We start from the raw sequence: 16,005 nt of genomic DNA, 5'->3' as shown, positions 1-16,005 counted from the left end.
AACTTCAAGATTTGTCACATTTTAGGTTGTGTTTGGAATGATAAATTTGAAATCAATGGATTACGATTATATTCATCTTAATTAACATGAAATATTATATAAACATGCGAGAAGTGATTTTCAGTTTATGGTCACTAAAACTACAAAAATATATTTGAAATCGATGGATTTGAAATCTCTCGATCCAAATAAAACCTTAAAAGATTTTGAACAACCTTTTATCTTGTTGTATTGATTTGTCAGTCGAACTGCAATAATTTTGTTTATGAATTGTTCTTCAGTTTAAATTAAGCACTTTAATAATCATATCGAGTTCATTTACGAACGACCATAATTACTCAAACCAATGCTAAATAAACTTAATTTTACGTTTTAGAAATATATATATATTATCTTATTAAAGTTGAGGACATGATAGTAACTAAATACGAAGGACACCAATTTTTTCTTTCGATTTTACCCTCGTATATATATTATCTTATTAAAGTTGAGGATATGATAGTAACTACCTATGAAGGACACCAATTTTTTATTTCAATTTTACCCTCATATGATGCTAATATTGCACTTTTGTTTTTTGTTTTTTGTTTTTTTTTTAAAAAAAAAATTCAACCCACACTTTTATTTTTATTTTTTTTTATTTCCACAATTTAAATATCAATTTAGTCCCTCCATAATTTGTCAAATTTCACTTTAGTCTATCGATAATGATAAAAAGATTGTACACATATGCATCGTGTGTGCAGAGTAACTAGTGTGACTTATGTATGCAACATGTGCTTTTTCAACAATATAAAGGGAAGAATAATATAAATATCCAACGTATTCTTTTCATCTCGGAATATGGTAAATTGTATTAATTCTCTCTTTATTATTTTTGAATTGAGTCTCTTGAGTTAATTATAATTTTGAACTCAATATCCCTTTTAGCATCCAAAAACTAAGTTGATCATTTAAAATTCAGAGATTGAATGGTTGTGGTGGAATTTCTTTTAGAATAAATTGTGTTTGTCTCAAATAATGATCGAAATATATGTTACATAAGATATTTCAAGTAAGCATTTATAATTTCTTTATAAACTCTTCTAGCAATTATCTTCTCACAAACTCCTCTTGCAATTAATTGTCTTCCACTTACGAATACCCAAAGCTAACATCTTGGTTAAGAAGCAATTTTCAATTTGTCAACATAGCAACTATTGCTGTAATTTAAAAAGAGAATTTACTTTGGAAGAAGAAAAGTACTATATTTTCAAAAATGAATTATAAAATTTCCAATTGGAAGATTAAAAAAATAAACGAGATTCAGCTTTAATTTTGTATAGACTATCACCGTATCGAGATTTAACCAAGGGATGAATCAAGGGGAACATTGTTTTAATTTAATGCATTGGAATCTAATATCAAAACTAGTTCACGACTGGTTTCATATAGCTACGTTATTTAGCATGTACATTATTATATATAACATATAGATAATTACTAAATTAATTAAGAACGGACATGAGACTTATATCTAATTTATTTATATAATGGTTTAAAAAATGGTTCCAATTTGCTCTCAATCGGTCCATTCTGATTTCAATCCAACTTAATTTGATTTTGATTTTGGATTGAATTACGCTATAATAATCTCAATCTGATAAATTTAGAATCGATTCAATCCGATATCATACATGATTGATTTGATTTCATCACGTGACTATCCTAAACCGGTTTAATGCGGTCTAAAACCAATCGGATCCGACAACAATATTATCTAGCACGGTACTAACTTCAAGGCTCTAGTACCATCAAGTTTTAAACATTCATCAAAATTTGAGTTTGCATTTGTCAAAATGAAGAAAAAAAAGAAGAAAGAGAGAGTTTGTATTGTCAGAGAGATTGATGACTTGGCCATTGACCTTTCCTCGTGTGTAGGATATGGGAATCTGGCAAGTAAAAACTGAGGCAAAGACCGGAAGAAATCTAGGCAATGAAATAATCAAGAAAGCGGGGAACTTTTTACAATCCCCCTTTCTCTCTCCTCCCTGTTTTTTTTTTTTTTTTATTAATATTTTCTTTGACCATGACCACCTCCACCTCCTCCATCTCCTTCTTCCCCTCTTCCTCCTATCTGCTTTAAGCTTTCCTCTGAATTTAATTATATAACCCATCATTTCACATTTTCTCCTCATATGATCTTTCTTTTGTCTATGTATTGTTGATATTAATATGTTTGCATGATCATCATTGGTTGTCCCGTGGGATTCTTGTTCGGATATTGAGAATCTTTGATTTGAAAGCCCAAAAGTTGGAATCTTTAGCTTCATATCCTGTTTCTTGAAAATGGGTAGCTGTTTTTCCACCTCCAAGGTGAGTGGTTCCAATAGCAACACCCCTTCCACCACCGCAGCCACCGCGAACAACCAGCGCCCCTCCACCGCCGCCGCCAAGCCACAGTCAGCAACCCCTTCGACTGCCACGCCGGGAAAACTAGTGGGTTCTCGTTATAATCATCGTAAGACGAAAGAAAACCATAAGAATCAACAACAGAGGCAATCCCATGAGGTTCATAGGAGTGGGTCTAAAAAGCCAAATGGAGCCATCCCCTGTGGGAAAAGAACGGATTTTGGCTATGATAAGGATTTTGATGCGAGGTACACAATTGGGAAATTGTTGGGACATGGTCAATTTGGTTATACATATGCTGCCATAGATAAATCTAATGGGGATCGTGTTGCTGTCAAGAGAATAGAAAAGAAAAAGGTAATTTTTGTCCAATTCTTTATCTCAATTCATGTTTTTGTTCAATTAATTTGACAGGTTCATAGCAATTAGTCAAATGAGGATTGGTTTTACAATATTAGGTATTGCATTTCTGGTTCGATCCTCTATTTCTTATTTTATAGGAATAGTAAAGTTAAGGGAATATAAAGATGATTCAGATGAATGAATTAGTAGGAATTTTGTAAGCTTTTGGCATTTTTACATCCAAAAGGAAGATCTAAGTTATGGGATATTCAGCAACATCTATGTTGGGCTCTCATTTGTTCTTACCTCATATTTTCTGTTCATTTTAGGTGCTTGTGTAGTCCATAATCGAGTCATTGTGCTGGTTTGTGCGAATAAACTGATATGGCTTAAGCATATCAGTTTATAACGATTTTTTTTATAGTTATTTTTGGCTTATCAACAAAACACCCATTTCTTCTCTAAAAGTTGAGCTTTATCTGAATGTAATGTTTAGTTTTGCCAAGTTTGATGGTTAGGTTTACAACTGGGGAGTATTTTCTTTAGAAACACGCTAAGATTTGGCGCAAAATGGGATATGAGAGGGGGAAAGTTTACTTTCAGCCAATTAATGAACCCCATTATTATTGAACCATCATCTGATCAATCTTACTTTGTTAGCCGAAATTATTATTGGAGTGAATATTGGCACATAAGTTGATTAGATCTCTAAGCGATTCATATCTAGCTAAAGGTGAGGCTGATTTCCCAGAGAAGATTTAATTTATTCACCCTTTCTGATGTTTTTTATTTATGGTCTAATGATCCACTTTGCCTGCTTTCATTTTTCAGAAAGAAAATGTAAATTTGGCAGAAAAATATGTTAAATTGATGGTTCTGCTAGTAAGGACTTGTACGTTGTAGTACTTTTTCAATATTGATTATAGCTCAGTTGCCATTTTGTGTGCTTGCGCTTACACTTGAAGAAAGAATATAATAGTTACAATTATTACGTCTGTTTGTCCTTTCATCGTGAAGTCTCTGTATTGAACAAAACATTGAATACCTGGCAGATGGTTCTTCCCATTGCAGTGGAGGATGTGAAGCGAGAAGTCAAGATATTGAAAGCATTAACAGGTCATGAAAATGTGGTTCAGTTCTATAATGCTTTTGAAGATGATTCATATGTATATATAGTGATGGAGTAAGTTTTGACTTACAAATTTCAAAAGTTAGTTTCAAATATTTTCTTGCATTATGCTGTCTTTTTTGAACATTTTGTGAATGAGTTGCTGTCAAATTTTGTGTATTTTAGGCTATGTGAGGGTGGAGAATTGTTAGACCGTATCTTGTCAAAGTAAGCATGTTGATAGATGAAGATTCTTTTCTTGAAGCTTTACAGTGGGACTTAATGGTGATTTATTTTACAGAAAAGATAGCCGTTACACGGAAAAAGATGCAGCAATTATCGTGAGGCAAATGCTAAAAGTTGCCGCAGAATGCCATTTACATGGTATGGTACACCGTGATATGAAGCCAGAGGTACATGTGAAAATTATTGTTTTATCTTCAAGTTGGGATCAAACTGCTGCTTAATGTTCTAACATGTATTTTCCCTTAGAATTTTTTATTTAAGTCACCAAAAGAGGATTCACCCCTGAAGGCTACAGATTTTGGTCTTTCAGACTTCATAAGACCAGGTAATTGGCTTTAGATTTGTTATTGTCCAATTTATTGAGACATTTTTTTATAGCACGACCACATAACTTCAGCACATAAAAGTTTGAAATATTTCTATTTAATTTTCAGTGTTTCTTTATTATTTCTCATCCTTAAAAAAATTTCAAATTGTTTTCATAAATCTAGGAAAGAAATTCCAAGACATTGTTGGGAGTGCATATTATGTTGCTCCAGAAGTTCTAAAGCGCAAATCTGGCCCTGAATCGGATGTGTGGAGCATTGGTGTAATAACATATATTTTGCTCTGCGGCCGACGACCCTTCTGGGACAAAACCGAAGATGGCATTTTTAAGGAGGTGGGATATTACAGTTGTAATTATATTGCACTCTGAAATGTGGCAAGATCCTATTTTTGAATAAATTTTTTATGTTAATAGGTTATGAAAAACAAGCCAGACTTTCGGCGCAAACCGTGGCCAACAATAAGCAGTGCTGCTAAAGATTTTGTTAAGAAGATACTTGTCAAAGAACCACGAGCCAGACTTACTGCAGCCCAGGCCTTATGTATGCCGTGCTGACTCTCAGATAACTAATTTATTTCACTTGAATATGCTTTTTATATTTAGTGATTATAATATTCTTGACATCCATTAACACATTTTGTTTTGCATCCACGTGATTCTTTTGTATACAAAAAACGAATATACTCAAACACCTTTTTTACTATCTTTTTACAACATATAATCTTGCTCTAAAACATCATTTTTATATATTTGTTTAAAAACTTGTAATTGAAGGAACTACAGTCTCTCTAATGCATGGCGTTCTGAAAGTGGAACCACTTGCACTTTTTTCCGAAGTTAGTACAGTAGCCTGATACTGCAATTTTATGCTACATTTGAAAATGAATTATACAACATATGATTGTTAAATTGTTTGTATTCGTTTACTTGGCAAGTTATGCGGCATTGTTTTTCTAACAAAGTATCTGTTCACCCGTGTTCTTGATGGCGTACTTATCTTGGTAACATGTTACAGCTCATGTATGGGTTCGAGAAGGCGGCGAAGCTTCAGAAATTCCTCTTGACATTTCTGTTCTGTCCAGCATGCGGAAATTTGTGAATTACAATCGATTAAAACAGTTTGCCCTCCGTGTAATTCTACCTCTTCCATTAAAATTCTGGCGATTCTATAAATATATGAATAAATTTTGTGCATGCAACTTCATCAGGATCAAATTTAATGTTCTAGGCACTGGCTAGCACACTTGACGCGGAGGAGATTGCTGATCTTCGAGACCAATTTGATGCCATTGACGTGGATAAAAGTGGTGCCATTAGCCTTGAAGAAATGAGACAGGTTTGTTTTTCCGTATGATTATATGGCCATTTATCAAGGTTTTACTTTAGTTTACATAATAGTTAACTAGAGTTTCTGGAAGGACTTCAGGTGGTGTTTGCTTTGCTCGGCGGCAGAACTTTTTGTGGGGAATAATTTTTAGAAATTTTGGTGTTGAAATTTGAGATATTGTTTGGATTGTATGTTTTGAAATATGATGTGGTGATTGTGATTTTCTAAAACTGGTAAAACGGTATCAAGTGTATGGAAAATTTCTGAGACGAGATAGAAGTCTGATTCTGTTGTGAAATGACATGCGGTTTATAATTGTGATTCACCATTTTTAAATTTTTTTATGGCTGGTCGATAAAAATTTGCAATGAGAAGCCAAACAGAATCAGTCTAAAAAGTTGTTTCAAGTTTCGAAGGCATTCATCTATTTGCTAAGCATCATTTATCTTGTTCATCACATGTCTGCCTTGAATTGTAGGCACTGGCAAAAGATCTGCCTTGGAAAATGAAAGACTCGCGTGTTCTTGAGATCCTTCAGGCGGTGAGTTTATCTTAAACCAGGATATGAATTTCACCGTTAGTTGGCACATGTGTTTTAATTTTTGGCAGCTTTGTACATGGCTAATATATATAGTGTGAGCAGATCGATAGCAATACCGATGGACTTGTAGATTTCACGGAATTTGTTGCGGCTACTCTACACGTCCATCAGTTGGAGGAGCATAATTCAGAAAAATGGCAGCAAAGATCGAAAGCCGCCTTTGAAAAATTCGATGTGGATGGAGATGGATTTATAACCCCAGATGAACTTAGAATGGTTCGTATTTGTGTTTTATCCCTTTTTAAGTTATGGTACTATTGTGCCAAGAACCAAAAAATAGAAAAACAATCACATTAATTAACTATCATACGCTTCGAGATTGGACCAATCTTATGCTTTAAAAAAAGTTGTTTTATAACATTCTTGCAATATATTATGACATGAGACGGCAGCATGAACTATCCAATCTTACACCATTTATAAAATAGAAAAATTTTGTGAAATATGTTGTATCTTCATTCAAGCCTCAACTTGTGCTCCTTTGTTGTGTTGCAGCACACGTGCCTGAGGAACTCGGTTGATCCGCTCCTAGAAGAAGCAGATATCGACAAAGATGGGAAAATCAGCTTATCAGAGTTCCGCAGACTTCTAAGAAACGCAAGCATGAATTCACGAGGCGTGACTAGCCCATCTGCCAATCAACATTCACGCCTGTTCTAGCTCCCAATCAGGTATTTGGAAGCTCGTGAGTTGTAAAAATGAGTTTCCCAGAATTGCGAAGAACTTTCCTCGAATACCATTCTCATGTACTGTTTCTCATATGTTTTCACACGATAATGTCTCTGGATTCGTTTCCAAGTGGTGGTAATTAGAATAAGGTTGTAAACATGTCTCGCGCCAAGGTGTGCAGTTTAGACCTAATGTGAAGAGGGGTCGTGTGACTGTAAATTATCTGTTGTTTCTGTTAGGCTTCTTGCTATTCGGGTACGAAAACCGTCTGTGGCCCGCCTTTTCTCGTGCTCTTTCTTTGGCATACACATGCAACACATTTGTCTCCTTGATGTGTTGTTTCCTTGATGTTCCGCATCATTGCTACTATGTTGTTCAGTATATGACAAGAACTGGGAAGTTGATACAGTTTTTGCAAGATCAGACAGCATATGTAACACTCGTTGTCTCCATATCTTTGTCGATCTATGTCTCATATTTGTAAACTTCTTGTGACCCAAATTCGATTGCCTTAGTTTTATCATATTAAAGGGAGAGTTTTGGAAAAACTGCTAATAACCCTCAATCTTATCTGTTACATGAAAATATTACCCTCATATAAATATATTGCTTTCTGTGTATTATAAGAGTGCGTTTAGTTGATGTGACTGTATATATATAAAAAAATGACCTGAATATTAAATAATAAGGTGTGGAGTAGGTCTCTTGTTAGATGGTCTCACGAATCATTATCTGTGAGACGAGTCAATCCTACCGATATTCACAATAAAAAATAATACTCTTAGCATAAAAGGTAATAATTTTTCATGGATAACTCAAATAAGATATCTGTCTCACAAAATATGACCCATGAGATCGTCTCACATAAGTTTTTGTGTATGTCAGATAATATTGAATACATGAATGGTTGGTTTGATTTACTAAATTTTAGATTATAATAATGTTGTTTTTTTATAATTAACGCATATGAATCAAAGAGAGATAGAGATAATAATATTTTAATTTTAATTCAATGATTTGATAGATACGGTATAGATATTAACTGAACACATTCGCCTCCATGACTCAAATGTTATTCGTTTGCATGTCAACAATCAAAATATCCATGTTCAAATATTTCTTTTATTGTACATAAATAAATAAATAATTAGTATTCATATTTTATCCATGTTTAATAGGAATGTAAAAAATATTGGTTAATTAATTTAGAAAATAATTAAAAAACATTGGCATGTGTAAAATCTTGGTTCAACAAAAAATTTATTAAATTTTGGAATTAAATACAAAAGAAACTAAAATTTGAGATAAAAATAACGAAAAACTATTAGTTTGAATTCTATTAATTTTATATAGAGGCACGTTAAATATTAAAATTAATTTATTTTCGTTCTAGTTTTTAAAAATTATTTTGAATATTTATTCACAAATATATTTGATTGATAATAATTTGTTTTAAAATATAAAAACAAATGAGAGTTTGTCAAGATCGATCCTCTTCTCGATCAAGGTATCCATTTATAATCCATGATATTTTTATTTTTTATTTTTTGATATCCTAGATGGGATAAAGAAAACTCGAACTTGAGTCAATATATAGAGAACTTAAAATGACTTTATGTTTGAATGAATTTGAAACCCATCACAATGACTCAAAAAATAACTATTTGAGATTTGTAATCTATTGTCAAGTAGATTTGCGGAAACAAACCAATAAATTTGTTATTATGGATTTGAAATACATTACTTCAAATTCATCAATTCAAATACAACATTAGAGTTTGTTTAGATTTCCAAATTTTTATTGCATTTTGATGTAGTAGTGGCCTTGGTACATGATGTATGATGACTCGGGTATGCTTAGGGATGACAATGGGACGGGACGGGGGCGGGTTTGTCATCCCCATCCCCGTCCCCTAATTATATCCCTGCTCCCATCCCGGCACCCACCCTCGGATCTACCTAATCGGGGAATTTACGTCCCCGAACCCGCGGAGATAAAATCTCTGTCCCCATCCCCGAACTCATTTGAAATACCCGAATATATTACTGTATTTATATATATATATATTATAAAAAAGATAATACTTATATAAGTATTATCTTTTTTATATAAATACATGTTTATAAATTGGCAGCTATTAGTTGGAGTGTTTTAAAGCCGTACTGGATTGTTTGTTGAACCAGTAAACCCGTGGCCCAAACAATAATCCGGTTTGAGTTAATTAACCGATTTTCTATTGACTCGAGAAAGATCCAAATAAATCGGTTTCGCATTAGAACCAGTAACTTAGTTGTGAAAAACCGAAGGCCGTGATTATACATTAGAATGCAATACCTTGGGAATGAATCAACTTTGTGTTTGAATGGGGGAAAGGATTGGATGGTGAGCTTATTCAATTTATATATAACAAAAGAAATGAGAAATGAGTTTTAATAACTAAATCATACTTTGATTAAAATCAAAATAATAATTATTTAAAGTTTATCATTTGTTAGTTGTCTCACGTCGGTTAGATAAAATCCCCGAAAGTTGTATATATGTGTTTGGACAATCCTCCTTTCTTGAGCTAACTTTTGGGGTTGAGTAAGGTCTAAGTTTCAATTCTAGCATGGTATCAGAGCTCAGGTTTCACCGTCATGTGTTGGACTGTCCATAGTTGGATCAACCATTCTGCTCATAGTTCGGTCAATTGTAAATTCACGCTCCAGATATTCATTCATGGGTGTGTTAGTTATCTCACATCGATTGGATAAAATTCATGAGATTTGCATATATGAGTTTAGACAATCATCCCCTCTTGAGCTAGCTTTTGGGGTTGAGTTAGACTCAAATTACAATCTTAACATTATTATATAATTATTATGGCTGCTATTAAATTATAATTATTAGCAATATTTTATTTTATTATCATATTATTATACATTATTATCAAAATTATTATTTTATTTATATAAAAATTGTCATATTATTATTTGTTTCTTGTTACTCAGTATTCACTCTATAATTTGGGTCGTTTAAATTTATTTATGGCCTTACAATCATATTTATTGTAAAAAATAATTTTCTTTGACGAAAAACGCATATGTACATTGGTAAGATTTAACTTTTTTTTCAATTACACAAGAATATGTGGCCGCTACTCTTTAGTGTACATTGGTAAACCCTTCAACTAACACAATAGTTCGCAAAACACGTTAGCTAGGTAAGCCACACTGGGCAAACTCTTTGTGATAATCTCGTCCAAGAAAATATTGAGAGGAAAAATCGAACTTTTGATTATTGATCACATACACACTTATTCCAACAATTCGGACATCTTATCTTTATTGATATGTATGTTGGTCCATTTTAAAGTGATATGTTATACCGAAATAGATTGAAGAAGAACATATCAATAAATATTGGTGCAGATTTTTATCTGAATATTGTCGTGAATACATAATCAGCTGTAGAAGAAAGAAAACTCCAATGTAAAAAAAAAAAAACAAGTTGTTACGATATTCGTGGCAACACATTATGTTACAAGTTTCATCTCAAGCCACCTTGTTCATTTTGTGTTTGTGAGCAACGAAGTGAGGTGGTAGTGGTACATACAAACTTTTTAGTGTCCACACTTATTTCTATAAAGATGAAAGTTCGAGTAGTTGGATTTAAAATTTATTAGTCAAGTGAAGTCTACTAAAGATTGGGCGAATTTATCATCATCGCCCTCAAATTCCATCTCCACTCCTACCCGTCCCAATTCTCACTTTTTCGAGTTCGGGAAATTCTTGAACTCGAAATCATTGAAATCAAATCTTTATTTTTGACTTCATCATCGTTTCAAAAATATAAATGAAACAAAACGAGACCTCGATAGTACAAAGATTTTTACCTGTAGAAATCGAAGCGTAGCATCAACGATGTAAAAGATCGAAATAGCATCATTTTGCCACGTTACAGATTCTAACTGTTATCGGAATTCGGGCAATCTGCAACCGTCTTTGGGCCTGTACCCTCTCGTACGACAGCTGGGCCCATCTGCCGCCCAATAAAAGCTTAACACAAACCCCCTTCCCACTCTCCCAAAGGCCCGCCACAATTATTGACTAATAATTAATAATCCACTCAATCATATCCAATTACATCTTATCATAATCTTGTTCCCGATATTTCATCTGGTTTACATGAATATAAGTGATTGAGCTATATTCAACCAAAATCTTCTATGTGTTTAAGCTCGAGCTTGATCGAGTAGAACTTCTTTATAACGAGTTTGAGTAACTTTTGAGTTCGAAAAGATCTGGTTTCTCGAATAAGAGTTAAGTTCAAGTTTAATCATACATCCAGGAAAATACTTTTTAATTAATTTTTAAAATATGGTTATAATAAGAGTAAGAATTCTTTATATATAAAAAAAAAATTAGAGGGAAATATTCGTCACTTGAATGAGAGCATTTGAATTAGAATTAATATTAGGCAAAAACTTATGTGAGACGGTCTCACGGGTCGTATTTTGTGAGACATATCTCTTATTTGATCATCCATGAAAAGTATTACTTTTTATGCTAAGAGTATTACTTTTATTGTGAATATCGGTAGGATTGACATATCTCATATATGAAGACTCATGAGACCGTCTCATAAAAGACTTACTCTTAATATTAATCACAACTTGACTTTTGACTCGAGATAATGTTCGAGGTTGCAAACAAGTTCCGTAGTAAGAAGTTGTTAAAATAATAAAATCTGACATTCTAAAATTTTTGAATTTTTTAATATTACCATAAAATTTTATACTAAAATTCAATAAAACTCAACCGTAAAATGGTCGTTAAGCCTATTTAACTCCGCCACGGCTCTGACAAACCACCCCCCACGAATCACCAATTAGCTCTCCTGATCTTAACCAGTTTCCATACTTGCTGACGCAACAATGGCGGTTTCATTCACTCTGTCGGCCTATATATCTCCTTATTTATATGAATCTGTTTTCTACGTACACCTCACACTTGCATCTTTTCACACATTTTCCCTGCAACATTCTTTGTTCCATAATTTAATGAAAATGATGATAGCACATCGTTTACGCCTGCCCATTCTTGTTTCATGGCTCATTGTATTTGTGTTGATCTCAGGTATTGATTTCATCTGTTTCTTGGTTTGATTTTGATCGGTTCTGTTCTTGGATTAATTTGGTTTTGGTTGACTTGTTTGTTGAAATGGGAAATGCAGGCGGGGCGTTTTCAGCGACGTTTACGTTTGTCAACCAGTGTTCTTACACAGTGTGGCCAGGAATACTATCCAACGCCGGCACTCCAGAGCTTTCCACCACTGGATTCGCTCTCGAACCCGGCGGGTCGGTTCCACTTCCCGTGCCTTCCGCCTGGTCCGGTCGAATGTGGGGACGTACTTTCTGTTCCCAGGACCCCACTTCAGGAAAATTCACCTGCGTCACAGGCGATTGCGGCTCCGGAAACATAGACTGCAGCGGCGGCGGAGCCGAGCCACCAGCTACTCTGGCTGAGTTCACGCTCAACGGGGCTGATGGGCTCGACTTCTACGACGTCAGCCTCGTGGACGGGTACAATCTTCCTATGTTGGTGGTCCCGAAGAACGGAGCCGGCGGGAATTGTACGGTGACGGGGTGCATAGCCGACCTGAACGCCGCCTGCCCTTCTGATTTGAAGGTGACGAACGACGTCGGTGCAAGCAGCGGCGGCGGTACGTGCGTGGCATGCAAGAGCGCCTGTGAAGCGTTCGGTGATCCTCAATACTGCTGCAGCGGCGAGTACTCGACGCCAGACACATGCCGTCCGAGCTCTTACTCGGAGCTGTTCAAGAACGCGTGCCCACGAGCTTACAGTTACGCATACGACGATGGGAGCAGCACATTCACGTGTGCTTCTGCGGATTACGTCATCAGCTTCTGTCCGACTCCTTCAGCCAGGTGATAATTTTAAGTTCCAAAGCATTATTTTATTAATTAATTATTGCTTCATTTTCATGCCAAGTTTGCATTATTTATTTTAATAATTGATTATGTTAAGTCTCCTAAAATAGTCGATAAACTTGTAGAATTTGATTTGAGAAAGTAATCCACTTTATTTGAATATCATAAATTAATTAATTCGAGCATGCCGTGCGCGATATCGAAGACTAATTGGTCATTTGACTTGATTTTACTTTTTTCCTCCCATAATGATTAGAAAAACTGATACTGAAAAATATTGATGTATTCGATATTATCACATGAACTACATAAAGCAGCGTCGACTTTATATTTTCAGTATTTAAATATCAAATAAAGAATGGAAACGTGGATTTAGCACCCTACTTAGAATTATGAGTCATTGAGCTACATAGCACAAGTTGTTTGTCTACGTTCGACATGTTTTTATCTAAATCTAAATGCCCCCAATTAGCTTTCCACTTTTCATATGATATTTCATTATTTAAACCAAATTTACTTTATAATACATCAATCTGGCATAATTCCCTTCTTCGTATTAATAAATTATATATTTTGATTTGAATCTTACAAAAATATATATTGGACACGTAACTTGTCCTGACTTCAGGAAAAAGAGGCGCCGACCACGCTGTCTATGCGTTGAGTTCGATTTTTTGATTTGTTATTTGTACAATAATACGATATTGTATTGTTATTATTACCATCAAACTTCCCTTCTATTAGGTTCCTTTCATTTGGGAGAAAGGTGATAGATAACAGAGAGTATGGCGTTAATTTGAACTTTTTTCTATACTACGTTTGGAGTATTTCAGAAAAGACGTAAACAATTATTCTTGATAAAAACTTGTGTGAGACGGATCTCTTATTTGGGTCATCCATGAAAAATTATTACTTTTTATGATAAGAGTATTACTTTTTATTGTGAATATTGGTAGGGTTGACTCGTCTCACAGATAAAAATCCGTGAGAACGTTTCACAAGAGACCTACTCATTATTCTTTATAATTTGGTTAACTTAGATAACGAAGTAGTTCTGGTAATTGGCAGTGAAATAGTGTTTTGTATGATCCCTTGCAACTAACGCAATATGATATTTGATTTCAATTAAATAGAATATTGATAATAATAATATAATAATTTGTGTGCAGTAATAAGAAATCAAGTGGAGGGAAAGTAACTGGGCCCGGTGACGCTTCGTCGTTAGCAAGTTCTGCTCCGAATTGGGCCTACGTTTCGATTTTGATCTTATTTCTATCAGTTGCTTGGCAGTTGCGATGATGGGCTTGACCCAATTGGCCCAACACGTAAGGCCCACACTTATCTATTGTTAGTGGGCTTATCTGCCCACTGATGAAGGCCCAGTTTTGGATGATTTGAGGATTCGTGGATGAAATGGAAAGACAACGATTGCATACATCAAGAAGAGACTGATTCTTGCCGATAATCTGTCTTTTTTTCTGTTATATTTTGTGTGTGTTGATTTCTTGTAAGAATTTATTCTAATTATTGTATAAAAACAATATCAACGCTATTATTATTAAAAAAAGTGAACAAATTGCAACTAATGTCAAATCAAATATATTGGTTGATAATTGCTCTGAAATTCATTGTAACTTCGTGGAAATTATAGAAAAAGTCAATCTTGATTCTTTTAACATCTCATGTTTTTAAATCAAAAAACTTGAGTCTTATCAAAATATAAATGGGGAAAATATGCTTGTAGTTTAATAAAACAAGTTTTAAAAGACTTCTAATATTATATATCGTTTTTCATTATCTGTTTTTTCAAAAAGACGATGAATGTCATTTATTCAAAAACTGTCATTACGTCGTGGTTTTGTCCATGCTGCTTATATTGGTAATGTCTTTATCCACTCAATACATACATGTGTGTTATTCTAATATGTTTTCCTTATATATCGTATTTGGCCTTTTTGTGCTGAGGTTGCCTCTCCGATGACATTAACACGGTGGAAATGATAACGTATGGATCCATGTCTCAAAAATCAGAAGTCAATAGGAAATATTAGTTTCTATTTAATTTGAATATTTTATAAATAGAAATATATACCCAATTCTGTTTTATTTATATATAAAAAATCAATATATAGCCAATTTAGTCGATGTTTTCAAGTGTGAAAACAATTTGTTGCTTCGATATATTATATGTCATGGCTTTAAATTTGAGTTGACATCCTGATTTGTGATCAAATCAACGTAACATTGAATCAGTTCCTCTCTTACTTTATCTTCTTGTTGAAAAACATAATAAATCCCAGCTTTTGTTATTTTCTTGGAGAAAAATCACTTCTCGCGAGAAAAAAATAGATGTATTCCCAATCATAGCATATTAAAACCTGATACGGTGCTATGGATATGACTAGGAGATAATATGTTTAGTCACTTCGTGAGTTTTTTTAAAATCGATTTAAGTAATATTTGATTGATATCTAAAATTCTCGGAATTTGATTCTCACTTAAACACAATTCCTAATTTGAACCGAATTCGAGCAAAAAAAAAAATATGTAGAACGGGTCTCAATAGTTTGGGCTGGAAGGCATTGGGCCAAATAAAGGTAAAGCCCAATAAGCCTGAGGAAGAAGATGGGCCAATCCATATTGGTGAGTTAAGAGCCCATAACCGGACACCAGAGAAAGCGGTTAAGGGGGTTGGTTGATAAAGCGGGGGAAATAACATATTGAATCCATCTCGACTTCAAGAGAAGAAAAAAGACTTCCAGAAGAAAGACAAAGGAAGGAGGAACCTGGTGATACAATCGGAATACAGGAGATCTCGCAATACACCGAGGAAGTCAGAAGCAAGGAGCACAAGGAGATATAAGGGAATAAGACTTTATCGGTTCTTGTAATTGTTCTTGTTTTCTTTCTGCTGTGTTGAAAACTTTGTGTATTACATGTTCTTCTGGTAATCAATAAAGGCTGGTGTGTTTCTCCGTGGATGTAGGTCTAATCAAGACCGAACCACGTAATCGTTTTGTGTTGATTGCTTGTGAGTAGCGTCTGTGATTTGGTGATCTT

The 16,005-nt window shown here is 34.1% G+C and overlaps 2 protein-coding genes across 2 annotated transcripts; both read left to right on the top strand.

Moving 5' to 3' along the window:
* Window positions 1-1,963: 1,963 nt before the first annotated feature.
* Window positions 1,964-7,464, top strand: LOC142549535 (calcium-dependent protein kinase 18-like). The gene is made up of 12 exons (XM_075658524.1): window positions 1,964-2,748; window positions 3,786-3,916; window positions 4,028-4,069; window positions 4,143-4,254; window positions 4,334-4,412; window positions 4,579-4,748; window positions 4,830-4,956; window positions 5,431-5,546; window positions 5,644-5,751; window positions 6,221-6,283; window positions 6,386-6,559; window positions 6,839-7,464. The coding sequence occupies exons 1-12, from the start codon at window positions 2,329-2,331 to the stop codon at window positions 7,001-7,003; spliced, it is 1,707 nt and encodes a 568-aa protein (XP_075514639.1). The 5' UTR covers window positions 1,964-2,328; the 3' UTR covers window positions 7,004-7,464.
* A 4,410-nt stretch (window positions 7,465-11,874) lies between these two features.
* Window positions 11,875-14,511, top strand: LOC142548217 (thaumatin-like protein 1). The gene is made up of 3 exons (XM_075656534.1): window positions 11,875-12,130; window positions 12,228-12,942; window positions 14,115-14,511. Exons 1-3 carry the CDS (start codon window positions 11,929-11,931, stop codon window positions 14,242-14,244), a joined length of 1,047 nt encoding a protein of 348 aa, XP_075512649.1. The 5' UTR covers window positions 11,875-11,928; the 3' UTR covers window positions 14,245-14,511.
* Window positions 14,512-16,005: the final 1,494 nt, after the last annotated feature.

This window comes from Primulina tabacum, chromosome 6, assembly GCF_025594145.1.
Source record: "Primulina tabacum isolate GXHZ01 chromosome 6, ASM2559414v2, whole genome shotgun sequence".
NCBI classification, from domain to species: Eukaryota; Viridiplantae; Streptophyta; class Magnoliopsida; order Lamiales; family Gesneriaceae; genus Primulina; species Primulina tabacum.
Note: the sequence above shows the minus strand (reverse complement) of the source record. Positions and strands in the feature narration are given on the sequence as shown.

What these genes read in the sequence shown, in the direction of transcription:
- LOC142548217 (XM_075656534.1), top strand. Translation starts at nt 11,929, where the DNA reads ATGGCGGTTTCATTCACTCTGTCGGCCTATATATCTCCTTATTTATAT. An exon ending in TGTATTTGTGTTGATCTCAG is followed by an intron (nt 12,131 to 12,227) that starts GTATTGATTTCA and finishes TGGGAAATGCAG; the next exon opens with GCGGGGCGTTTTCAGCGACG. An exon ending in TGTCCGACTCCTTCAGCCAG is followed by an intron (nt 12,943 to 14,114) that starts GTGATAATTTTA and finishes ATTTGTGTGCAG; the next exon opens with TAATAAGAAATCAAGTGGAG.
- LOC142549535 (XM_075658524.1), top strand. Translation starts at nt 2,329, where the DNA reads ATGGGTAGCTGTTTTTCCACCTCCAAGGTGAGTGGTTCCAATAGCAAC. An exon ending in ACCGTGATATGAAGCCAGAG is followed by an intron (nt 4,255 to 4,333) that starts GTACATGTGAAA and finishes ATTTTCCCTTAG; the next exon opens with AATTTTTTATTTAAGTCACC. An exon ending in TTCAGACTTCATAAGACCAG is followed by an intron (nt 4,413 to 4,578) that starts GTAATTGGCTTT and finishes TCATAAATCTAG; the next exon opens with GAAAGAAATTCCAAGACATT.